This window comes from Papio anubis, chromosome 5 (genome assembly GCF_008728515.1).
Source record: "Papio anubis isolate 15944 chromosome 5, Panubis1.0, whole genome shotgun sequence".
In the NCBI taxonomy this organism is placed as follows: Eukaryota; Metazoa; Chordata; class Mammalia; order Primates; family Cercopithecidae; genus Papio; species Papio anubis.
In genome coordinates this window covers 117447769-117473473 of record NC_044980.1, presented here as the reverse complement: position 1 = coordinate 117473473, position 25705 = coordinate 117447769, and the positions used below count along the sequence as shown (strand labels likewise).

The 25705-nt window shown below is 42.3% G+C and overlaps 1 protein-coding gene across 10 annotated transcripts in view; it reads left to right on the top strand.

Annotated features, from left to right (window-relative positions):
• ZNF608 (zinc finger protein 608) overlaps positions 1–25705 on the top strand; it is a 135603-nt gene that overhangs the window by 78132 nt on the left and 31766 nt on the right. For all 10 annotated transcript variants that reach the window (XR_002522715.2, XM_009208996.4, XM_009209004.4 and 7 more), the window contains 2 exons: positions 22345–22432; positions 22911–25365. Coding sequence is in view for 9 of the 10 variants with exons in the window: in XM_009208996.4 (XP_009207260.1) it covers positions 22345–22432; positions 22911–25365 (2543 nt within the window). In the remaining variant the exon portion in view is untranslated. The remainder of the gene's footprint in view (positions 1–22344; positions 22433–22910; positions 25366–25705) is intronic.

The window sequence follows — 25705 nt, the reverse complement described above, 5'->3', positions numbered from 1 at the left end:
TCTGAGGCCTGTTACCTTTTCTGTGTACTTCATGATAAAGAAGCCCAAGGGGGCTGGGCACAGTGGTTCACGCCTGTAATCCCAACACTTTGGGAGGCTGAAGCAGGTGGATCACTTGAGCCCAGGAGTTTGAGACCAGCCTGGTCAACATAGGGAGACCCCATCTCTTCAAAAAATTTTAAAAATTAGCCAGGCAGCCGGGCGCGGTGGCTCAAGCCTGTAATCCCAGCACTTTGGGAGGCCGAGACGGGCGGATCACAAGGTCAGGAGATCGAGACCATCCTGGCTAACACGGTGAAACCCCTTCTCTACTAAAAAAATCCAAAAAAAAAAAAAAAAAAAAAAAACTAGCCAGGCGAGGTGGCAGGCACCTGTAGTCCCAGCTACTTGGTAGGCTGAGGCAGGAGAATGGCGTGAACCCGGGAGGTGGAGCTTGCAGTGAGCCGAGATTGCGCCACTGCACTCCAGCCTGGGCGACAGAGTGAGACTCCGTCTCAAAAAAATAATAATAATTAAAAAAAAAAATTAGCCAGGTGTGGTGGCTCATGCCTGTACTCCCAGCTACTTGGGAGGCTGAGCTGGAAGGATGGCCTGAGCCCAGGAGGTTGATGCTGCAGTGGGTTGTGATGTCATCCTGCCACCGCACTCTGGGGCGAGACCCTGTCTCAGAAAAAAAAAAAAAAAAAAAGAGAAGCCCCAGGACAGTATGATGTGCCTGTTTCTTAGCCCCAAAGATAAGCCTAGTTTCTTTCTCCATAGAAAATCTTTTTGTTTAAGAGAAAAGAGATAAATTTGACTCTTGAGGTATTGTGTGGGTAGACACATTTAGAAGAGAAGGTTGAGAAATTAAATCTGGTGTTCTCACCATGTGCTGTAGCAGTTATTAGAAACTTAATGTGGAATGGGATTTGTTTTTGTGGTTTCAAATGACCTTTTGGATATGGTGAGTTATTTAAAACCCCAGGTGGCAAGGTGAATCTTGGCACATTACTGATCCAGGAATTGGGCAGGAGATACACAGCCAAGAAGAGACCTCTCTGGGCTTCTCTTTATATTGTGTGTCTCTATTTTGGACCGTTTAGTTAGAGCTTCCTTTGAATATTTTATTATCTACTTGGTTTATAATCAGGACCACCCACCTGATTTTAGCCTGCTGACTCTTTTCTGCCGTTTTATTCCCTCAAGCCCACAGTGCATGTGTATTCATGTTTTTGCTTTCCATTCACGGAGATCTCCAGCTGGGAAAATATAGTGTGTACAATACTCTCTGCCTTCAGCTGACATTGCTCATAAATTGCAAGAGAAACACTGCTATCAGCAGCTTAATAGCAGGTAGAATACAGCTCTACATATCAAGTCTCAGCAGGATACAGAAACTATGGTTACCAAATTTCCAAAGGAGAAGGGGAGGGGGTAGAAAGTTTTCTGTCTAAGAATAACTGAAACAACATTGAAAATTGATTCACTGAAAGCAGCTTTTTGAAAAGGACTTATAAGGGCTGACCCAGTGGTTGCTCTGCTGTCACTTTTTGCTGAATTGTTATTTTTGAAGACCTCACAAGAAGGGTTTTGTGTGATGGAACGGTATAGAAAAGGCAAGCGTGTTTGCTTCTGTTCCTTTTTTTCTCTGTCTCTGTCTCTTATAGTTTTAAAAGAAAAGAAAGGGCCTTTGATAAACTTAATGAAAAGTGTACTGGTTAACTGATTCTAAAGTAGGGTGATTAGATGGAGTTAGGAGTTACCCTCAGGCACACTTACCATCATACACAGGCATCCTTGGCAGAGGATCCATGCCTACGACAAGGAAGAAGCTAGCCTTGCTATTAGTTTTTTTCTCTAAGCTACAATTTATTTTATCTTGCATGGTGACTGGTCCAGTTATTTGACTTCTGGTAAAATAGCACACAATTACATAGCATATCAAGATGTTCATATTTTAGGCAATGATGTGAAAATGGGCACTCTTATTTATAGAGCTTTTCCATTAAAAAAAAAAAAAAAAGGATAGATAGCTGCACTTGAAAATTTCCAGTGCTTTATTTAGCACATCATTTTATCTTAATAAGTGAGATTATATTAATATTTTGAAAAGTCCCAGATTCCCCTCTATCTCTACAAAGAAAGGATTGCTGGGCTCCATCATCTTTTGTGAGTAGCCACAGCAGAATACTGCTTCTTGCCAGAAGAGATTAGTGTGGGTGGTGAAATAATTCTTTCTTTAAACCAAGTAAAGCTGTTGTATTAATACTCCTGTCATAGGGCTCAGGCAGATAAGAAGCCTCTCAGCCTTGTTCCAGGCTCCTTAGTGACTTCTAAAGGAATAGTCAAATACACCCTACTCCCACCTGCAACCCAGTCCCCAAAATACTGGAAAGTAATTAATCAAATTCATCATTCCCCATTTCTTTCCTGGAAAAACTCAATGCAGTTCATGTATATCTTAGTTTGTATGATGCACATTTTTCTTTAAAGTCGTTAGCCTAGTGGCTCTGATAAGAATCACCTTGGATCCTTAGGGGAGAGCTAGGGATTAGTATCTGTAATAAGCACTCAGGGGTATTTTTATCATCTGGTGAGTTTGGGAAAACAGAGGAGTCTGATAAGCCTGGATATGAAACCCATCTATACCATCCTCCAGGAGTGTGTGTGTGTGTGTGTGTATGTGTGTTTGGGAGAAGGGATTCATGGATTTTTTTGAACCAGGGACCCAGGTTCTGAAACCTACGCTATAGTTCCTTCAAAAATGGAACCCTGATTCTTAACATTTGGAACAAGCTAATACCTTGCAGCCTATATCGTTCACTTGGCAGGGACAGCCCATTTGGTTTGAGTACTGTATTACATGCCGCCCACTGTTCCCGTCAGGTCCCTGGGTGCTGAACCATCTCTATGAGAGTAGTCCATGTGGTGGCTGATGCCATCCTGAGAACATCTCTTCTTCCATTGTGGAAAGCACAGACAGTGTGCATCTGAGGATGCAGCCCCCCAACCTTTCAGCCAGCGTGGCTACGTAAGCCTTGTGATAAAATGAAGCAAGTAGAGCAAGAGGCTTGCAATGTAAGTTTAGATAAACTCTATTTTGTAATGTGATTTCGGTGAGGGATGCTGAGTCATCAGGCTCATTCTTGTCTACCACTTGTCCCTGTCTTATCAAGGTGCTATCCCGGGAAGTCTATGGTCATATTTACCAGAGGCAGTAAAGTCAGTACTGCTCAATCTGATTTTTTTTTTCTTCTCGGTGCACTAAATGTGGTGCTAAATGAGTTATATTTTAGCAGTATGCCCTTTGCAATAGGTAGTCTTCTGGTTCATTCTCTTCAATTACTTTATGTGCCATAAATTTGAGACATTTGGGTTTGGCTGTCTTGCTAATTAGGAAGTTTAGGATTAAATGAATTGGTTGAATGATTGATTAAATGAATTGCTTCCTGTGTCACCAACTGCGGGACTTTGGTTATTGCTCAGTGCATTGGCCCCTTCTTTACCCAGACCTCAAGGAAGTCTTGTCTTGAACTCCCTATTCTCCAAAGCAGTTTCTAATCAGTTAGCTTTGTGTTAGTCTCACTGGGGCAAAATTCCTGAAAGGCTCCTGGGTGTGGGCCAGGCCTCCCAGCTGTGTGATGGGCGTTAAAGGAACATTATGCTCACTGGAGAAGTGCTGAGAGCCAGGCAACTGGCGTCCTGATGGCCACCTACCCCAGAGGCTGCTGGGTGGAGGCAAAGGATCACTGGAAGAGAAGAAAGTTAGAGATCCAAGTGTGCTTTGGGCTGTTTTTGGCTCTGTTCCAATTAGTTTTAGGGCCCAGGACTAGCCATTTAACCTCTCTGGGCCCCAGTTTCCTTCTTGATAAGGAGGACAAATATGGAATAAGTGGTCTCCAAGATTCTTTTGTGCTTGAAAATTCCGTGATTGTGTGTGTGTGTGTGTGTGTGTGTGTGTGTGTGTGGTGTTTTGTTTTGTTTTGAGGCAGGGTAGCATTATCATACCTCACTGCAGCCTCGATCGCCTCAAGGCTCAAGCGATCCTCTGGTCTCAGCCTTGTAAGTAGCTGGAACTATAGGTGCATGCCACTACATCCGGCTATATATATATATATATATATATATATATATATACACACACATACACACACACACATATACACACACATATTTAAGCATAGTCAGGGTCTCTGTATGTTGCTCAGGCTGGTCTCAAACCCCTGACCTCAAGTGAATCCTCCTACCTCGGCCTCCCAAAGTACTGGTATTACAGGCATGAGCCACCATGCCTGGCCTTTGTTGCTTGTTTGTTGGTGTTTATTTTATATGAGTTCTAGATGTGATACGGTGAAGCTTATTGTGTGATTTACATACCTTGTCATGTATATTTAGCACCCTGACCAACTAGAGCAAGGGGCAAACCTCTTGAGTTGCGGGCCAGGAGTCTTCTGTTCACTCTCTTTGCACCAGTGTCTTCTACAAGGGAACATTGGGTAATTGTCACAAACTGGAGCCATCCACCCTTGGTTCCATTTCCCAGTTCCACAGATTACTGCCTATGTGATGTTGGGCAGTTACTTATTGCCTTCTTTGTACCTCGGTTGTACAGTAGAGATACTCTCATATAGTACCTCCTCTTTGGGTGGTTAGGAGGATTAAAAGAGTTAATATTCGGAAGACATTTTGAGTAGTGCCTAACGTAGCACGATATGCACTTGTTAAATTAAACAAACAAAAGTACAATTGCCAGTGTTGTAATATTTGTTCTAGGCAGAGACAGAGGGGTGTCTGTCATTAGCATGCTGTCTATAATTTGGAATTTCAACATAGAAGACCCTGCTACTTGTGGATCTTCTCACAGTTATCAACAATGGTGTTGATGTTGCCACTTGTTTCCTTCCAGCCACAGTGACGATGGGGGTGGGAGGAAGCTGTGTTCAGGGGATGAATGCAGTGCAGAGCTTGCACAGAATGAACACTCTGTCCCCAGGAGCCCAGTTTCACTGATTATCAGAAGCCGCTTTCCTCTGGGGTCAGATGGAATTAAACTACAGGACATGTAGTTGGAATCAGTGCTTTATGTATAAATGCTTTGTAAAAGATATTTCTTGCCCCCTGCCATTCCTCCTGCCATCCTAACTACCAAACCCATACCAGTAAGTTTATATCTTGAAGGTAACGACTGGGGTTGTGAATATAGTCTAAGTAGATGTTATCTTGAAGAGTTGATATTAAATACTTCCTGCACTCAGGGATCAGGCAGTTCATTTTTACTTTGAATTGAATTGCTAATTTATATTAAGTAGATGAAAATTTACATCTCTGTAATCTGCTGCTCGCGAGGATACCTTCTGCATCTGCACTGACCATATTTACTCATATGTTGATTCCAGGCACCTACACTGTTGGTTATTGTGACCATGTGTTTTTAGAATGACGATTTTTATTAAATGTTTTTAATATTTTGTGTTCTATTTTATAGAACATATGTTTGCATACTGGGATTTCTACATATTTACCAAGTTTCTATTTTAAAATATATCTCTACATAAAAATAGGCTAATTTAATTAACTAGGGTTAAGCATTAAAGACCAAAATTGTTAAACAGATTAAATACACACACACACACACACACACACACACACACACACAGAGTAAACCCAGTTTGTATTTTGATCATTTGAGTTGTGATAAAAGTAGTCAAATTGAGTTACCAGTCTTCCGGGGCTGGGGTGGGGAATGTGCCTTTGCTATATTATGAAGGCAAGAAAATTGACGTGTTTTTCTTTCCATTTCTTTCCCTTGTATTAGGAACCAGGTACATGATTTCTAGTAGCCTAAAGAACTGGCATTTTAAAAGAAACTACTCTATTTGTATTATTTGGAGAGCATGAGGGTACCCTAAAGCACACTGGGAAAGAAAATTATCTTTTAGTATTTCAGCTAGTACAAGGGAAGTGCCTATTAGAAGCAATGGGCCACTTGAGGACACGGATTGCATCCAGTAGTGGCGCAGTCACCAAAAGGCAGATGAAAATAATCTGTCCCAACAAGGATCACAACAGGAAACATCATCTGAATTTTCTACTATTGACAATCTTGACTATGTAGCCTGGGATTTGCATTGCCAAGCAACACGTTAAATAATTTTATATCTCTTTGAAATCAATTTCTGGTGATCACACATGCAGATTGAAAACTATGGCTTTAAGATTTACATTCAGTGAATAAAATTTACGTTCCCTGAAAGGCAAAGAAGGCTGTCATTTCATGCCTCCTAACCTTCATTGTCTATTTCCCTTTGGTACACACAAGCAACCTAGTACGCACAAATGTACGTGCCCATTATGGAGAGATAGCTTTCTGCTCTGTCAACTTTGTTTTATAAAAGCTCTGTTTTCTTTATTGCCTTTATCTATTACATCTGTAAAATTTATTTTAAGCAATGACAAATCTCTCTTTGGGGCCCAGAGTCTGGGAGAATAACCACTGGCAGGCTATTGGGAGGAGATTTGTTGGATATGACTGTTCATTAAACTGCAAGGAGTAGTGGGAGAGGCCAACAGTCTGGATCTGCCGTGGCTGGGCACGTTATGGGCTGTGTTTAGAGCTTCTGCATCAGGTGAGTGACAAATGTACCTCATCAATTGCTTTTGTAATAGTTCAATAAAACTGGATAGCTACTGAAATCTCAGAGGAAGGTTCCTGATTTCTTTAACTTGTGAGATTACTTATCCACAAAAATTTCTAATAAAAAACAGAAATACATGAAACCAAATTGTTTACAGCTATACCGTTATTAGATTATTTTAAAAATGGAAAGAACCAACTGAGATGGGCTCCTTCACTTAGGCGATATCAGAATCAACTGATGAACAATTTTCACCTTTCCAGTTTTTATTTTTATATTTGACTGGGGAACATAATTATAATACAGGAGCTCTTTTGACTCTGTTGTACTTTTATTTATTTTAATATTTCATGTGATTGAAGCATGGCAGTTCAGCAAATTAAATTTATAACCATTGGTGTGCCAATAAGTATTTAACAACTGACTTGGGTGGGAGTTGCAGTGGGAGAGCCCTGATTTGTAACATTTGTTGTTTTCTGTGGTGATTATATCACCACTGTGGTCAGTTTCAAGTTTCCAGTGTGATGTCACTGAACATGATATTGAGAAGAGATGCTTGCCACCTGCAGCACATGCCTCCAGCATACCACTGTCATCATTGAGAAGACCTTAGCCGTGTGGGTCCCCATCCATACATGCACAATAGTTCCTTCATGACACTGTGTTATTTATAAATACGTTTATGTAAACTTATACAGTGCATTTAGAAGTATGGTATCAGAAGTCAGACTGCCTGTGCTCCAAATCTCTGACTTTCTGACCTGGGGCAAGTCAGCCAGTTAAGCTTTCCAAGAGTTAATTTGCTCATCAGTAAAACAGCAATAATAAAAGAACCTGACACACAGGCTCTGAGGAATGAATGAGATAAGCTGTATAAAAACACTCATTCTTGCGACCTACATGTAGCAAAGCACTCAATCAATGTTCCTAATATTTACTTTCTGTCTTTATCCCCTGGGGACAGTAACAAAAATGTTAACTGCCTAGTGTGTAAAATAATGCTTATTAGTTTTAAATTGCCTTCTTTTAAGATTCAGAGGAGGCCCCAAATTCAACTCTACCAAGATTCAGTGAGCACGTCTTGAGTTCAGTTTGTCCATAGGCTTACAATTTTTAGTGATTTCAATTCTGACCCCCTGCAGTTTCCATCTTTATTAATTCAAGACTTAAAATTTGTAGTCTGTCTTTTTTCAGCAGCTACTTGAATATTTTAGTTTTTTTCCCTCTGAATTGTTTCCTAACTTATTTCTAGGCTGTAAGAAATAGGACTACTCAAGAAAGTTCATTTATATAAGAACAGGCTATTCCATTTTGTTTTGCGTACTTTACAAAATATGTTTTGGCCCTGTTAGCCCATTGTATTTATGAGCTTAATGTGCTGTGATGTTGCATTCTTGTTTGTTAAAAATTAAGGACTTGTTAAAAATTTAAGCTGCAGATACAGGACTACAATGTAAAGGAAAAAGGTTAATTGCAAATTTTAGGTTTCCTCGATCTAATTCTCTCTAATATTAAAATTAAGTTGAACTGAATGGCACCAGAAAATGTAATCGGCCGCACCAGGAGACTTTATCAAGATAGAAAGCATTGTTCTCCTAACCAGCGCCTTTTTGGAAAGCTTATCAAATTTAGTATTACTTTCACATATCTTAGAGTCAATCCATTATCCAGCACACAAATGGAACAGAATTTAAAATGGCTTTCTGCTCACTGGTTTGGGAAAGTGTGCACTAATTCATATATACTAATTCATATGCTGAGATGTACTAAATAAAGTATTAATAGCATAATACTTTGGCTAAATGTCACAGTCTTTTGTGGCTGAAAATTTCTCAATCGAAAGCTGTGTATAAAACCAAATCATTTGATTTTTGTGCTTTTTCCCTGAACCCAAGAAATTTGATTTCCAAAATGTCAACATGTGCTTTCGCCCTTGAAGCATTCACATTCTAGCCTGTCGTTCACCACTTGGAACAACAAGGTTTTGTGGGGTGGGGCGGGTTTGGTGTGTGCTGTGTGGTAGGCCGGGTCTGTGTCCCTGGTGCAGTGAGCAACAGACCTGGATGCTCTGGTGTGTACCTTCTACAGCCACACCACTGGCCTTTCCCTCCTGTCTCCCCTGAGAGGCCTGTTTGGGTAAGAAGAGATAATGGGCTGCCTGTTTTCGCTTTCAAAGAAAACCGGAAAGCCTTTGGACCAATAATTCTGCCACCCCTTTAGAGTGCTGAATTTCTTCAAAGGAAGCCTGAGTGGAATGCTGTACTCTTCACCCTGAGGCTATCCAGTCTGTTGCTGGCTGCTCACAAATAGAGCTACCAGTTTCCGCTGAAAAAGATCTTTAGTTATTTTAAGCAAAGGACATCAGAAGGAAAAATAGGTTTCTACCTCATTCTTCCATCAGGCATTTTCCTGCCCTATATACTAATCCCCACAGATATTTGCCATGAAAAAATTTATTTATTGTTCCAAGTGCCAACCCCCAAGTGTTAGCATTGTCCAGCCAAACATTCTGTTTGCATTGGTATTAGATTTACTGGTTCAGGGACCGTGGCAAGTACAAATCAGATTTTTGTCTAGAAGTGTGTGTGTCTGTGTGTGTGTGTGTGTGTGTCTGTGTGTGTCTGTAACTCTTGAGAGAATTACAAGGCAACCTGCGAGGATGCTGAAATATTTGGTCAGGTTTTCTTTCAGTGAAGAGAGGTGTAAAAGACACACCCTGACAATGAGCAGCAATTAACAGTGCATTACTTTCTGGAAAAGACTTGAAGTCGGCTGCCCTACAGGTCAGAGTCAATAAAGACTGAGTTACTAACAATAGCCTTTCTCTCGCTAAAGCCTTGGACTTAACCCTAACTTCATCAGAGCAGAGAATAAGAGAATAATGTGAACAATAGGAGTCTTGGAGGTTGACTTGGGCCTAATGCACAGAGGCAGTAAAAGCTGTCAGAGAGCATGATTGATTGGCTCACACGCCTTAGTCCCCAGTGCGAAGCACTAATGTTCCTGCCTCTTCTGAGAGGGCTGATGTGCCACCTGGGGTCAGAACTTATCAGCCTGTGGGGCTAATGTTTCAGACAAGGCCAAAGTGCAGTCAATAATTTATACGGAAATTTGTGCTCAGATTCGCAAGGAAAGCAGGTTTTGACTTGAATTCCTCCTCAGCCATCCAAGAAAGAAGTCAGAGCCAACTTCAGATCTTCCTGCTAACATCGCTGCTGTGTATATTAATAATACTTAAGACAAATGTTAATTGAAGAAGATAATTTAATCATGAAATATTTATTTAACAGTTAACATCTGGAGCCAAATTTCAGGAGTTTCGGAATTGATCAGTGAAATGGGGAAAGGAAACAGCAGCGATTTTGAATTCATGAAAAAACAAAATCACCTCTAGAATGTAATAACCAGGTCAGGTTAAATCAGAGTGACTTCGGAAACTATTAAGTGTCCATGGGGAGCATCGGTTTACGGGCCCTGAAATTGAGGTTCATGGTACTGACAACATGGAGAGAAATGTTAGGTGATACCAAGGACTAGAAGAGATACAAATATCGGAGAGGAATTAGATTTCAGTTAGATGCCTTGAACCCTTCATCCTGTTTGCAGAGAACGGTTAGCTGGCTGTGTGTGACTGTGTGTGTACAGACGATCTCCGTGTCTGCGTAAACACACGTATTTACACACAGAGTATATAGAAATAGACAGTAAAGCAGTGACACCGAGCAGGCTGGTCAATCAATAACCAGCTAAGTTTTGTTCTGCTCCAGCAAAATGACGACTTTGCTCCAGTAAGTGCTAACAAAGGCCCTTTTACCTTCCCTGTGCTGGAGGAGAGCACTATTAGTCACACTTCATTAGGCTTGTTTACAGAAAAGAGCTGGTCTCTAAGCACGTTATTGAAATACTTGTAACTCTGTGGGGCTTTTTTTTTTTCTTTTTTCTTCCCTGAAAGATAAGAACTTTGGAATGTGGAATGGGGGAGGGTGGGAAGGCAGCCTCTGAGTGCTGTCAAGAAAACTGGTGGGTCCAGGTGGGAACCGGAAAGATGAGTTCACGTTTAACCTGCTCCGTCCATCTGCATCCCCAGAGCCAGGGTCTCGTTTCTGTTGTCACGGTACTGGGGAGCTTTAATTTTGTCTTTTGTAATTTAGACCAATGTCAGGCATTCAGTTAGCTGTAGCTGTTCCTGAAAACATGAAATGAGGTTTCCTTACCCTGAAACAGTCCAGAGATGAGGCTTCCGTGATTTAGAACTGCATTTCTCAGTTGACTTTACTATTGAGTAGTCAGAGGAAATGTTTGCTTTAAACAATGGATGGGTTAGGAAAGATAACTTTTACATGGGTTGAAATTGGTAGTGGGTATAGAAATAATAAAAGAAGTCCCTCAGGTTGGAATTGGTAGCCCTTAAGATTCTAAAAGACAGATAGGCCACCTTTATAGTAAGCCTGGTCACCAGCAGTGTGGGATAATTAGTGTAGATGCGCATAACTGAGTTTGCTTCACCTGGAAGGAATGCGGGAGGGCTTGCTGCCGGCTGCATTTCTGAGTGTGGAATTCATAGCATTTTGGCATCTCCTTCCCTTCTTCAGCTTAGATCTGGGTGAATTACAGGAGAGTTTAAAAGATGAGGACGCCATAGTACATATGCTGAGTGGCTTCTTTATGCTCATGTTAAATACTTTACATAAATCACATCTTATTTAATATTCATATTATTCCCATTTTATAGATGAGGAAACTGAGGCTCAGGTAGGTTTAGGTCAGCTCAAGATGAAGCAGCTACAAAGCTGGCTGTGAACAGGTGGGTCTGCCTCTGTCTCCAGAGACATGCTTTCAGGTGCTTAGGGTGCGCCATTTGATGACCACTGTTTATTTTTTCTTCCTTCCTACTCCTCAGAAATGACTGCAGACTAAACTTGATGAGAGTTCATCCTTTCGGCTTTCCCTATTGCATTCTGAACCTGAGCCACATGCTGTGGCTTCTCTACCAGAGTGTGGTAACTACTTCCCACACTGCCTGCAGGGCATGGCCACCTCCAGGAAGAACAGGGAGGTTCACCAACAACATAAGCCTCATTCACCCTGTCTCCAAAGGTGAAACAGCCTGGTTTCTCTGACATTCATATTCCTTGTTTCTTTTCTAGATTGGCAAAGTTGGTGGCTTTTTGGTGACACACAAAATGTACCCCTTTGTGTGCCATATACATGCAGATCCCTCCCATTCACACACACACACAGAGTTAAGAGAGGCAGTTCTTCTGTTTTCGGGTGCTGTTGTAAATTGCTATTTTAAATTTCAGTGAGTGGAATAATAGCAGAGTGATCATCTCCAGTAAATGTTGTTGGCCTTTGTAAAGAATAGCTTGTTCAGAGGTTTTATGATTTACAGAGGACACAGCTGGTGGCCAGCAGAGCGGTAGGAATGTGTGCTCTCCTGGGCCCGGTATAGCTAGAGATGAAAAGGGCCCAGAGCTGGCACAAAAGCAAATAAGCGCTCTGACTTTAAATAAAGCATCATAATTTATAGGAAGCCTAGCTCTTCAATCCCAGTGAGACACATGGATCAGTAGCAGCTTTTTGATGTGGAGCATAATTGTCAATTGGTTCCCACTGTCTCCTTATAGCTCAAGGACTGGGGATGGTAAGAAATTACTTTAAGACACAGTCCTATAATCTACAGTTGTATTACACATATTTTGACAAGCAATTCAATAGCATTTAACCTGGAATTCTGCAAATCACCCATGACCTACTGATCTACAAGAGGTGGTGGGTTTGTGAGGAAAACTAGGTGATGAGAGGTGTTCGGAAGACGATAGCTCCTATTCCCTTTTCCTTGCCTATCCCTCCCCACAAGGCATGAGATTTTTCATTCTTACATTTTATTTCCTTTGCATCTTTCAGTTTCATTCATCTTGGTAATTACTCTGCCTTCCTGCCTGCTCCTCCTTCCTTTGCTCCTGCCACTGGGGAAAAATTGGGCAAGAAACAGACTATGCTGCCAGATACAGAAAATAGGGAAGTGGCAGATAGCTGTTAATGACTTTTCAACTTCAGAGCATTTTACACCCTTCTACCCGCTTTTGGTCCTTAGAGTACTCTGTTTTTCGGTGAGTGGCATGGAGGGGGAGTTTTTGCCTGAAGGATGATTTATTTTTGTCTGGTTTTGCTGTTCTTTTTACCTGTTTTTTCTAGTTGAAATAATGGCATCGTGGAGAGCTTGGGTATCTGAGTCGTTAACTTAAAAAAAAAATCCTGTAATTAATATTAAGTGCAGGAAAGGACTGGGACCAATGATTCGAAAGGCTGCATTCTTTCAGTTGCTTATCTTCAGTGACATCCTGAGTCTGACAGTGGTAGTGAGTGAAAGCTGTTTCCCTCTCATTTTGGGACACCCTGGCCCGGTGCTATGTGCCCAGGGCCACTTGTAATCGCTGTCTCCTAAAATAACACTCTTAGGAAAGGAATGACCATTAGGGGGTAATAACATAAGATCTGTGTCATTAATACGGCTCATAGTAGTCCTAGTTCAATAATTACAAAACACCTTTCCCAAACTTTTTGACACTTTTACTTAAAGGAAGAAAAATATGTCTTAACAAGCTAATGATACAAGCTTGTGAGACTGGATTGGGGGAGGGGAGTCAATTCTGTTACAGTGGGCATTGAACCTTTGTCTTCCCACGAAGAGAGGGAGGAGGAAGAGAAGGAGAAAGAATTCTGCTACTCTAATGAGGAAATTTGGCTTTAAAAAAGGAGGCGGTTTGAGAAACCTGCCCCACACAAGAAATCATCATCCAAACTAATCAGATTTCAGACCAACCAGTGGTGCCTGACAAGGAGCAGGAGAAAAATTAAGTTTCAAACTTGGCATTAGAAATCAGAGTGATGCTGTTGCTTAGTTTGTTGGCACTAAGCCTCAGAGGAGGCAGCTACTTACTAGGAAGTTTCAAGACAAGAAATAAAACCCCTTGGTAAAAATGTATACAGATACACACTCTACACATGTACTTATTCAGTTTATGCATTTGAATTGCCCCAAATGTCTGACTCAGAAGACTGTATTTTTTTATTTGATTCCATCTTCCTGTCCTTCTTTGTCCCTTGCATCAGGCTGTGTGTTGACTGAGCCCTGAGGGACCACAGCATGAAGACCATCCCTTTTGGGGTACAGGGGGTGGCTTTTGATGCATCCCAGTTAAATATCTGACTTGCTGACCTTGTTGAAGCAAGCTCAGGAGTCTTGTCCTCTTCCCTCCTCCCCCAACACTATCACCTCAAACCTGTTATGCCTGCCTGCCCCCAAAGTAGGGACTCTGTGAACCTTAGCAGAAACTACTAGAGGAGCGGCCTACACAATAAGGGGTACATATTGTGTATGAATGGTGCGGTACATATATTTTATTTTATTTTAAAGCTAGCCTCAAGTCATCAACGGCAATGTTGCTTTAGGATATGCATGTTTGCCTAACTTAAAAGCAAATATTTTTGTTACTGATCAAAATTCCTGATTAAAAGTTACTTTCTAAAGATCTTCATGTGATTTTTTTTTTATGATGCTCTTTGTTACCTAAAATGTCTATAATTACACCTGTGACATTTTATAACTAGGACACTTGCTTGGTAGAACATATGTTTTGATTATTTAAAAGAAGTAAAGCATGTCTTTCCACAGTAAACATTAATTGATTTCTACTGATCTGTTTTTTTTTGTTTTTTTGTTTTTTTGTTTGAGACGGAGTCTCGCTCTGTTGCCCAGGCTGGAGTGCAGTGGTGCGGTCTCGGCTCACTACAAGCTCTGCCTTCCGGGTTCATGCCATTCTCCTGCCTTAGCCTCCCGAGTAGCTGGGACTACAGGTGCCCGCCACCAAGCCCAGCTAATTTTTTTTTTTTTTTTGGATTTTTTAGTAGAGATGAGGTTTCACCACGTTAGCCAGGATGGTCTCGATCTCCTGACCTCGTGATCTGCCCTCCTTGGCCTCCCAAAAGTGCTGGGATTACAGGCATGAGCCACTGCACCCAGCCTCTAATGATCTGTTTTGATTTAGTATTTTTTTTCATGTTATATCTTGGGCCCTCTGAGTTTTCACTGATGCTTAAACTTGGTCAGTGAAACTATTGTCACCATCTATAAGTGCGGTGCAGCCGCCCGTGTGAACGTATGGGACAGCGTTTTCGTGTTACCAGTGGTGCCTTATTAAAGTCTTATTTCTGCTCCCTTTTCTTACAAGACTCCTTAACAGGCCATTATATCTTCTAGAAGTGGGAAAGGATAATGTTACTAGGGAAGCAAGAAAAAAGCAGCTAGGGCTTCTTTTAGCTGACCAGTCAACTGGATATTGACCACCTGTCTTCATGGGAAAGAAATAGATGGCAGTGAATAAGCGAGAGTCTAGTTTTCCAAGAAGCTCAATGATTTTCCCAAATCAATACAGCTCATCAGGCCTCAGAACAAAGGCTGCGGGGGAGGTGACAGTGATGGAAGTGGCGCTGTGTTCTTTTGTGTATTAAACCATAAGGCCCGTGGGGGAAACAAGGTTTCTTTAGCTGTGTTGTGTGTGTGTGTGTTTAGGGCTTATTCTGTGTATTTAAGGGGGAAATCCTTTCAGTTTTTTTTTTAAAAAGGATCTCCATAGATTGTATACCAATGATCAAATGTACTTTTGAAAGAAATAAGTACACTCAAGTAAGAAAGACTATCATGTTTTAAAATGCAGAGTAGAACAGCATTTTCCCATTGCTTTTTGGTATTGCTTAAGGTTTCATCTTTTGTTGTTGTTATATATGGATTGGGTTTAGATGAAACAAAAAAAAGTCTGTGTTCAGATTAACCTCTGGCAAATCAAGAATCATAACTACCCTCCCATAAACAAACCCTGTTCCTAATGCCCTGAAAATAACACCAACTCCTAATAGGAATGCTCAACTGTCATCTGAGAGGTTAAAATTAACGCAGATAGAGTGATGCCAACATATTCCAGCTGCTGACAGAGAAGATCTATCCAAACCAGCAATTTTTAGTCCTTCAGTCCTTTAATCTTTAAGCTCACTGTGCTTTCATAAAGTAGTACATTAACACCAGAGCAGTGTGTCTCTGGGGTTTATGACTGGGGTGGCGGCACACTAGGGCATAAAGTGTTTCATTACACTTCCTTTTGTTAGTACTGCCCTATCTCCCAAGCTCCATTGCCATACACTATTTGTTCAGATAAAGCCCTATGTTCAGGGTGACTAATCGCAGCACTGTGTTCCAGATGGTTTGATTACAGGATGTGGTTAAAGTGACTCTTCAAACATTCAGCCCAGCAGTAGGGCTCTTTAAAAAAAACATACTGCATTTTATGGTCATGTGACAACACTTACTTTTCCTGTCCTAGTGCTCTATATATACTTGGCACAGGTAATGGGAAAGTCCCTATGATTTTTGGCTGGCAGGTATTTTATGAGCAACCTTAGTTGTACATTTAAAATCTTCCCAAATAATTATATTTGAAGAAGGATCTGTCTGAAGGTTCTAAGCTTCGAGGCTGGAACAGCGAAGCTTGTACTATACAAGATTCAGCTTTTAAAAAGTACCAGTATTGAATACCACAGAGTGACAACAACAAAATAATGGGGGCAGAGAGTCCTGAACAAAGAAATGGTGATAAATCATACCTTGTACAATAGTCACATTGTGTAAAACTGTAGGGTAATATGATATCTGAAATATATGAATTTTATCCTGTACTCATGAAATCAGCATATTGTGACATTTTGTCCCTAATGTTTCACTAGAAAAAATATATACAAAAGGAAAGAAATGTGTAAACTTTCTTTTTTAAAGGCATATGGCATGAATGGGTTACCATTTGGTGTTATTCGAATGAGGTTTCTGTTTTCTGCCTGGGTGCACATCAAATCCATCCAGATGTGGTAGTCTGAGAGAGTTCAAAAAAACTTCTGTCTGATTCCAAACTCAGCATTTGCGATGCTTGGCAAAGACTTCTGTCCCGCGGATGAGGCACTTTAAAGACTCTGAAACAGTCTTTAAACTTAATACAAACAGAATTATGTCGATCCACTGGGAAATCAGGCATTTGCCCCGTTCTTGAGGAAACAGCTTCACAAATACCAGAAATAATAATTCATAAACCACATTTATAACATCTTGGGAGCAAAGCCTCTTCGCAGAGAATGTCTATCATCTATAAAACTAGTGGGAGATTATGCTTATTGGAAAAGGATGGTAGTTAGCATTAAAAGGAAGTCACTGAATAGGATTCAGTCTAGACTCTCTCTCGTCAGTCTCTGTGTAGTTAGTTCCTAGGTGTTTAATGATTCTCAGTTAGGTAGCCACTGTGCCGCCTGGGGTTGTGGATGCAGACACTGCTCCTATTTTCAAGGAGTGTCATCTAGTTGGAAGAGATAGGCATACTGTGTATACAAGCAGAGTAAAATATTATAGGGGCCATGTATTACAGTAGGACAAATAGCCTCAAGTTCAGACCTGGGAGGTTCTCCTTGTCATTCAGGATCCCAGATGAAGGAGACTCTGCCACCTTCATCCCGAGGGCTTCAAGATCACAATAACCATTTCCATTGCAGCCACACAGAAAGGGATGAGAGGTTCTTATGGGCCAGGCCTGGAAGTGGCCCACATTGATCAGGTCTCTCACTTGCTTTCCATAGGACTCAGTCACATGACCGCATCAGACTGATACGGAGGATGACAAGGTGTCTAGTTGTGGGCTCAGAAAGGGGAGGGAAACATGGCTTGTAAGTTTCCATCAGGGCAAGAACTGTGTATGCAGTGCTGTGGGGATCCAGGAGAGAATGGCCGTCTTTTGGCCGTGTGCCTGGTATGTGTGTGTCTAGGGCAAGGATTCACAGAAGTGAGAACCTTTGCATTTGTCTCCATTTATTTCTGATTCATTAGGAACTTTAACTTTCCCTAGGGATTTGGACTAAGGCGTCTTCAAGGTTTCTTTTAGGGGAATTAAAAGTGTGACATGAAGAACGGTTGAAGAAACTTGTCTAGGCTGGAGCGTAAAGGAGAGATAGAGGCTGGATGTGGTGGGTCATACTGTAATCCCAGCATTTTGGGGGGCTGAGCGGGGACGATCGCTTGAGGCCAGGAGTTCAAGACCACCCTGGGCAAAATACTGAGAGCCCATCTCATTAAAAAAAAAATAGAAAAAAAAAAAAAGAGAGAGAGAGTGAGCAGAAGGTGAGGAGAATGCCAACATGGTCATTATCCTTGCCTGGATGAAAGGCTGTTGAGTAGATGATGGGTGGACTGCATCTGCAGGGTATCAGGAAGCACAGCCAAGACCAAGGTATTCAAAGACCAATTTAGTTTAACACAAGGAACAACTTTTTAACAAGAGGGCTGGAAAATAACTAGGCAGTCCTGGGTGGGTGCTGGTGAAATCTTCTATCAGTGATGAAGCTGGAGGGAAAAGGGACACATACACACACACACACACACACACACACGAAGTCCTGAGGGTGTTGCACCAACAGTGCAGTTGGCTTCCTGGTCTCATAGCTATTGCACCCTTGAAACTTTGGCCCATAATGGTTCTCTACGCCTCGTAGTACCTTTCAAGCTTTAGGCTTCTATTCCTATTGCCAATTCTCTGGAACTTCCATATTTCTCATTCAGATTCCCAACATAAGCCCCTGTTGGGCTGGCTGCCTTTGCTCCAGGTGCCCATCACTGGTCCAGTCAGATGGGAGCAGGGTTAGGATCACTGGTCTAGGTGCGGGCACCATGAACATGAAATCCAGGATCTAGCCTGATGTGATAGCATAAGAGGCCTACTGTAAAAATGCAGGTAATAGACAGAACTATACTTCCACTTGTGCATCAGTGTATGCCTGTGTACTGTTCTTTTCATGCACAGACTCTTGAAGTGCAGAGTTTGGATGGAGTTCCAAGTAAAACATGGTTGATTCCATAGCACCAAATAGGCACCTAATGTGTACCCTGTAGACACACACAGTAAGTGTTGAGCTTGACATCTTCCTGGAAACCCTTTACATAACAGAACACTGACTGAAATCCTTATGAGGTCTCAGGCTTCTTTGGCTTGAGGAAGTAAGAGGCTCAGGTTTTATAATAAAGATCTTGTTCTTATTAAATGTTCTGTAGGTAATAGGCCTTTAGGGGCAGCATCTCAGACAAAGTATTAACAATACAAAGAAGAAACCTGTGTGTGGTCAGCACACTCTCAAACTATCCATTGTACTCTTCAGCTGTATTCTTTATTAGTAATAAGCCTCAGATATTTTTCAAGTATAACATGTTACAGGGCATTAGCTCTCTGACAAAGAACAGGCCCAGTCCATGGGTGGACAGGGGAGAATGATAAACCTGGTAGAATACTTGAATATAAAGATGACAAGTACCTGTATAGAGCGTCCCCAACACCTAGCTCACAGGCTAGATGTTTGAGTAAGTGTGCATGAAAAGAAACTCATCTTTCTGGAGTAAATGTACACTTATTTCCAATTTATATGTGAGAAATAGAACTTTATGCCCAGATTTACAAATTCAAATTTGTACTTTTAAAGAACTGATTCTCATCATGGGCGTTTATGCCTTCAGTAATTGTAGTCTGTTTTATATGACTGTGGGTTACAAAATGTTCAAGATTTTGAGATTTCAGCAAAATGATAAATCATTTACATGTTTTAGAACTTAAACACCACCTTTATACTTGGCCCTTCACAATGGGATGTTGTCTAAACATAGACCTTCTTACAAAGAAACAGTACACTGTGTGGTTTATATGAGAAACATTCCTTAAGCCTTCATTCCAATATAGAGTGGCAGATTTGGCTATGTAAACATGTGCCTGTATATATTCGGATATGAATTGTAGGCAGATTTAAATACTCTGTGGCATTGTGAAGCGGCTCGTACATATAAAGAAAGATAAACACAAGCACACATACTTAATTAGCACTGCTTGATGGAGACTGTTCAAATTCTCCTTGGGTTTTAAAACAAATTTTAGCATTTTAAATACGGAGTGCTTCTGGAAAAATAAGGGTGACTTATTTAGGTCCTTTGAAGTTGAAAATGGACGTTTCTTTCCAGGACTTTATTCCTTCCGAGTGCAAATAACAACGGCATCACTTATACCTCAACAAGAGGTCTGCTTGTGTGGCTTCCAGAAAGAGCAGCAGGAGATGTGAATAATTTTACAGTGAGGAAGTTGCAACTGCAGATTAGCCTTTGTGACAGCTTCAACCTGTGGCCCCAGATAGCCAGTGATTAATTGCCTGCCCTGGGTCCCTTCCCTTTTTCCGGCTCCAGGTTTCCCTTGAGCTTGTTTTGAGAAGGTGAATTCCGTTCTGAGGGTTCTGCGTGGGCCGGCGTGCTGTGTGGAGCCGCGTGCTGGGGGGAGCGCAGCACGGTCACACAGACCGAAGCTTTCACGGCACGGCCGGGCTCGTTAATGCGAATGAGGCTGTGTCCCGCGTGCACCGAGGAAGCCGAGCAATGCGGGCGGCCCTCTCGCCCTGCACGGCCTGCGCGCCGTGGGGGCTGCGTGCCTTTTCCTCCACCACGCTCGCCTCTCCCCGACCGCTGCCTCTGTGCTACGGGCGGCCGCCTCGTCCCAGCCAATCAGACGCTAGTGCTCGCAGCGGGCGCCGGCCAATCCGCGGCCAGCGTTCGCTGGAAACGCGAAACCCTTAGGGGAAAAGCAATAACAAAAGCCTTTCACTGCAGACAAATGTTAAGTGTCTGTGCAGACTTTTCCTGTTTTTAATTTTATTACTGCAAGAATGGAGGGTTTGTTGTTTCTTTCATGTTTCCTTTCAAGCAATTTTAATTATACATTTGTGCTACATCAGGGACTCTGGAACGCAGTGATTCAGCCTATTGGATCTAAAGCTAAAATGCAGTAACCTTCTGGCAATACAGATCTATTCCTGCACTGTAAATATAGCTGACATGCTAAAGAATTTTAAGCAGCTGCAAAAGTCTTTGACACCACACACAGTGCCCCAGAGAGCAGATGATGAGAAAACCAGCTCAGTCTTCCCCTTCGCCTCCTCTCCCACTCCCTCCCCTTTCCTGAAGGGATGTGCTCATAAAGAATCCTTTCCTCCGATTGTTCTGTCTTGTGCAAATTTTGACCAAATGCCTAATTGCCATGGATTCTCATCACAATATGAAATTTTATACTCAATGGCTTAAAAAAAAAATGTCCTGAGGGAATTACATTGGAATCAGCTATGATTTGAGGAAATACTTGCTTTGCTCCATCCTAGCCTTTCCCCTGCTAGCCTATTGCTACAATAGACTGAATTAACACTGAGTTAATAATTCAGCTGTTGCCTAAGTAATAGCAACATAGACCATATGGGAAACAATTTTAAAATCTCCTTTTGAGACTTTGGAAAGAAATCATTCTCCAGCGCGCCGTGGGGGGCTGCGTCCCAACCATTCAAATATGTTACCTGCTGTTAAAAGGTTCCCAAGGAAATGAGTCTTACCTTGTGAGGTTTCCCTTACCATAAAGGAACCCAGTACAGGTTTTCTGTAAAATTCACAATGGCAATGGTCATGCAAGTGAGCAAACTAGCTAGAAATAGACTTTGACTAATGTCTTCTGGTGCTTCCAAGAAAGACTAGGGGTAGATGCAGAAAGAAAACAAAGGCTCAATTAAATATTTTATGTCTTTACCCTGATAGTTTATATATGTCTCAAAATCAAGGTTCTATTAAAATATACTTTAAAGAAGTGATTTTTTTTAAAATTTGACATTTGTCCTCTCAGAAATAAAGAGGATATTATATTTTGTTTCTCTGTGACATTTGGTATACTAAGCACACTTAAGTTTAGTAATTCACAGATGCAGTGCTAAATTAAATTGTCTGTCTGAAAAGCAGTTGGAAAAAGCAGAATGGCTTGCAGGAAACAAGTGTGTTAGTTTTGAGATTTCTTTTCTAATCCTCTGAGGCAAATGCTTACCAAAGTTGATTCCAAAGATAACCCCAAGAGTAAATCTATTGTGCACATTTATTTTCTTAAGAGGGCTATTTTAGGAGTCCTTAATATGAAACAAGACCAAACACTGAAACAGATATGGTACCCAGGCTGATTATTGTCCCACAAAGTCAAAGAGGGGAGGATTAGGGAAGTGAAATAATAGTTGATTGTCTGCTATCTGGACTCTTAAGTCCCCACTCTCCTCTCTATGCCTATTTTTATGCACCTGCATAATTTTTTTTCTTAATAAAAATCACCATCATTTTATATTGTTGAATTGGAAACAAAACCGATTCCTTTCAGTCACCCTCTGGTTTAAGCACTGGTAACTGGCGCTAGTTTATGTTGGCTGCTTGCCAAACGAAAGCAATTATGTGTAATAATAGAAAAATTAAGAGGTGAGTGTTGCTGTTTTACAGCAGGACATGGCAAAAACCATTTCCTTCTGTCAGCAGTATCTTGATTACACTCTCACACACAGTCTCACCCTTTTGTACCACGTGCGCACGCGCACGAATGCACAACACACATTATTTCCTGTGGGTTTTAACTTGAGGTCACTGAAACCAGAAAGAGGAAGAATGCAAACCACAGCTTTTGAAAGCAAATGAGAATAGAACTTTGCTGTCAAAAAAAAAAAAAAAAGAAAAAGAAAGAAAGAAAGAATGAATAAGTGAACTGGAAATAATAGCAATCAGTGGTAACTATGATCCTTTTTCATCCCTCGCCTCCTGCAGGTGTCCTAGTGGTCAATGTCACGTGGAGGAACAAAACGTACGTGGGAACCCTACTGGACTGCACCAAGCACGACTGGGCCCCTCCCAGGTAGGAACAAGGCCTTTTATTTCTCTCCTTCCCCCATCCTCTCTTTGCAGGGAAACTATAGAGAGAGATTCATAATACATAAAAGTGTGCCTGTAATTGAAACCAGGCAAAGGAGAAATGAGCAATTTAGGACTGAACGCAGTAAAATGCAGATGCTAGATTTCTTTTCTGTCAGAAGATCTCTACTCCCCACCCCTTCTCTCCTGTCTTTGTTTTCATTTTTTTCTCAAAGTGGGAATTTGAACTGGATTGGAAGCTAGCTACTTGAGCTGTTTTTCTTTGGTTTTTCTGAGGAAGAATATAAGCCCTTGGTAGCCTGTTCTTTTGCAGGTGTCAGAAATCGTCAGTCTTTTCCTTGACTGGGCCCAGCCCTTAAGCTACTGGAGTGTTGACTCCTCTTTGCTGCATTGTGTACTTTGTGATTTCACTTGGCTCTTTTGGGGATGCTCATTTTCACATCTGTTACTTGCTTCCATAGGTTTTGTGAGTCACCAACAAGTGACCTGGAGATGAGAGGGGGCCGGGGCAGAGGGAAGAGAGCAAGGTCTGCTGCTGCTGCCCCCGGCTCTGAGGCCAGCTTCACGGAGTCCAGAGGGCTGCAGAACAAGAACAGAGGGGGGGCCAATGGGAAAGGGAGGCGGGGCAGCCTCAATGCCAGCGGACGAAGGACACCCCCAAATTGTTCTGCTGAGGACATCAAAGCCAGCCCTTCCTCCACCAACAAAAGGAAAAACAAGCCTCCAATGGAGCTGGACCTGAACTCCAGCTCTGAGGACAATAAGCCTGGGAAGCGTGTCCGCACAAATTCCAGAAGCACTCCCACTACCCCTCAAGGGAAACCAGAGACTACTTTTTTGGACCAAGGCTGCTCTTCTCCAGTGTTAATCGACTGTCCCCACCCGAACTGCAACAAAAAGTACAAGCACATTAATGGCCTGAGGTACCACCAGGCTCATGCACACTTAGACCCAGAAAACAAGCTGGAGTTCGAGCCTGACAGCGAGGACAAGATCTCGGACTGCGAGGAAGCATTGAGTAATGTGGCACTTGAATGCAGTGAGCCAAGCACAAGTGTATCTGCTTATGACCAGGTGAAGGCACCGGCATCCCCTGGTGCTGGAAACCCGCCTGGGACCCCAAAGGGAAAGAGAGAGCTGATGAGCAATGGCCCAGGTTCCATTATTGGTGCTAAAGCTGGGAAGAATTCTGGCAAAAAGAAGGGCCTTAACAATGAACTGAACAACCTTCCAGTGATCTCCAACATGACGGCTGCGTTAGACAGTTGCTCAGCAGCAGACGGCAGTTTGGCTGCTGAGATGCCTAAGCTGGAAGCAGAAGGATTAATTGACAAGAAAAGTTTAGGAGATAAAGAAAAGGGCAAAAAGGCTAACAACTGCAAAATGGACAAAAACCTCTCTAAACTGAAAAGTGCCCGGCCCATTGCCCCTGCCCCAGCCCCCACTCCGCCACAGCTAATCGCTATACCCACTGCAACCTTTACAACCACCACCACTGGGACAATACCCGGACTGCCCTCCCTCACAACAACTGTTGTTCAGGCTACACCAAAGAGTCCTCCGTTAAAACCCATTCAACCAAAGCCCACGATTATGGGAGAGCCCATCACCGTGAACCCAGCTCTGGTGTCACTCAAAGACAAAAAGAAAAAGGAGAAGCGAAAGCTAAAGGACAAAGAAGGGAAAGAGACGGGAAGCCCAAAAATGGATGCCAAGCTGGGGAAACTAGAGGACTCCAAGGGGGCCAGCAAAGATTTACCTGGGCATTTTTTAAAGGATCATCTCAACAAGAATGAAGGGCTGGCAAATGGACTGTCTGAGTCTCAGGAGAGCCGCATGGCCAGTATCAAAGCTGAGGCCGATAAGGTTTACACTTTCACAGACAACGCTCCCAGCCCTTCCATAGGGAGCGCCTCGAGGATGGAATGCAGCACTTTGGTGAACGGGCAGGCACCAATCGCACCTCTGCATGTGTTGACCCAGAATGGGGCAGAGAGTTCAGCTGCAAAGACAAGCAGCCCGGCCTATTCAGACATATCCGATGCTGCTGACGATGGTGGTTCCGACAGCAGGTCAGAGGGCATGAGATCAAAGGCCAGTTCCCCATCAGATATTATTTCTAGTAAGGACAGTGTGGTAAAAGGGCATTCTTCAACTACAGCACAATCATCTCAACTGAAAGAATCCCATTCTCCCTATTACCACGGCTATGATCCTTATTATTCTCCAAGTTACATGCATCCAGGGCAGGTCGGCGCCCCTGCAGCTGGAAATAGTGGGAGCACGCAGGGAATGAAGATCAAGAAGGAGTCTGAGGAAGATGCTGAAAAGAAAGACAAGGCAGAGCAGTTAGATTCTAAGAAAGTGGACCACAATTCTGCATCCTTACAGCCTCAGCACCAATCGGTGATCACACAAAGACATCCTGCCCTGGCTCAGTCACTTTATTATGGCCAGTATGCCTATGGACTCTATATGGACCAGAAGTCTCTGATGGCCACCAGCCCTGCCTATAGACAGCAATATGAGAAGTACTATGAAGATCAGAGGCTGGCAGAGCAGAAAATGGCCCAGACTGGGAGAGGAGACTGTGAAAGGAAAAGCGAGCTCCCCTTGAAAGAGCTGGGCAAGGAGGAAACTAAACAGAAAAACATGCCATCGGCCACAATCTCAAAAGCTCCCTCTACTCCGGAGCCTAACAAAAACCATTCTAAACTAGGGCCATCAGTGCCTAATAAAACTGAGGAGACAGGTAAATCACAGCTTCTCTCCAGTCACCAGCAGCAGCTTCAGGCCGACAGCTTCAAAGCTAAGCAGATGGAAAACCACCAGCTTATTAAGGAGGCTGTAGAAATGAAGTCTGTCATGGACTCTATGAAGCAGACAGGTGTAGACCCAACCTCGAGATTTAAACAAGTAAGATTGTGGAGCGTGGCCCCAACAGGGACAGAGCAGTCTGAGACTTGTATTATACATGTCTGGGCTTGATCTGGTTAGACTTCTGACACAGGAAAGAAACCCACATTAGTTTTTTCCTCTGCTCTTGAAAAGTATCTTAAGATTCTCAAGAGTTACTATGTAGCTCTAAAATGTGCATTATCACTATTTTCTGGTCATGTTGTATAGTAAAAGGAACTGTGAACATGTGCTTTGCAGATTTGTGTTTCATGCCACTGACTTGCTCTGTGACTCTGATGAGGTCCCTTAATTTCTTCCTTTCTTTTTTTTTCTTTTTCCTTTTCCTTTTTTTTTTTTT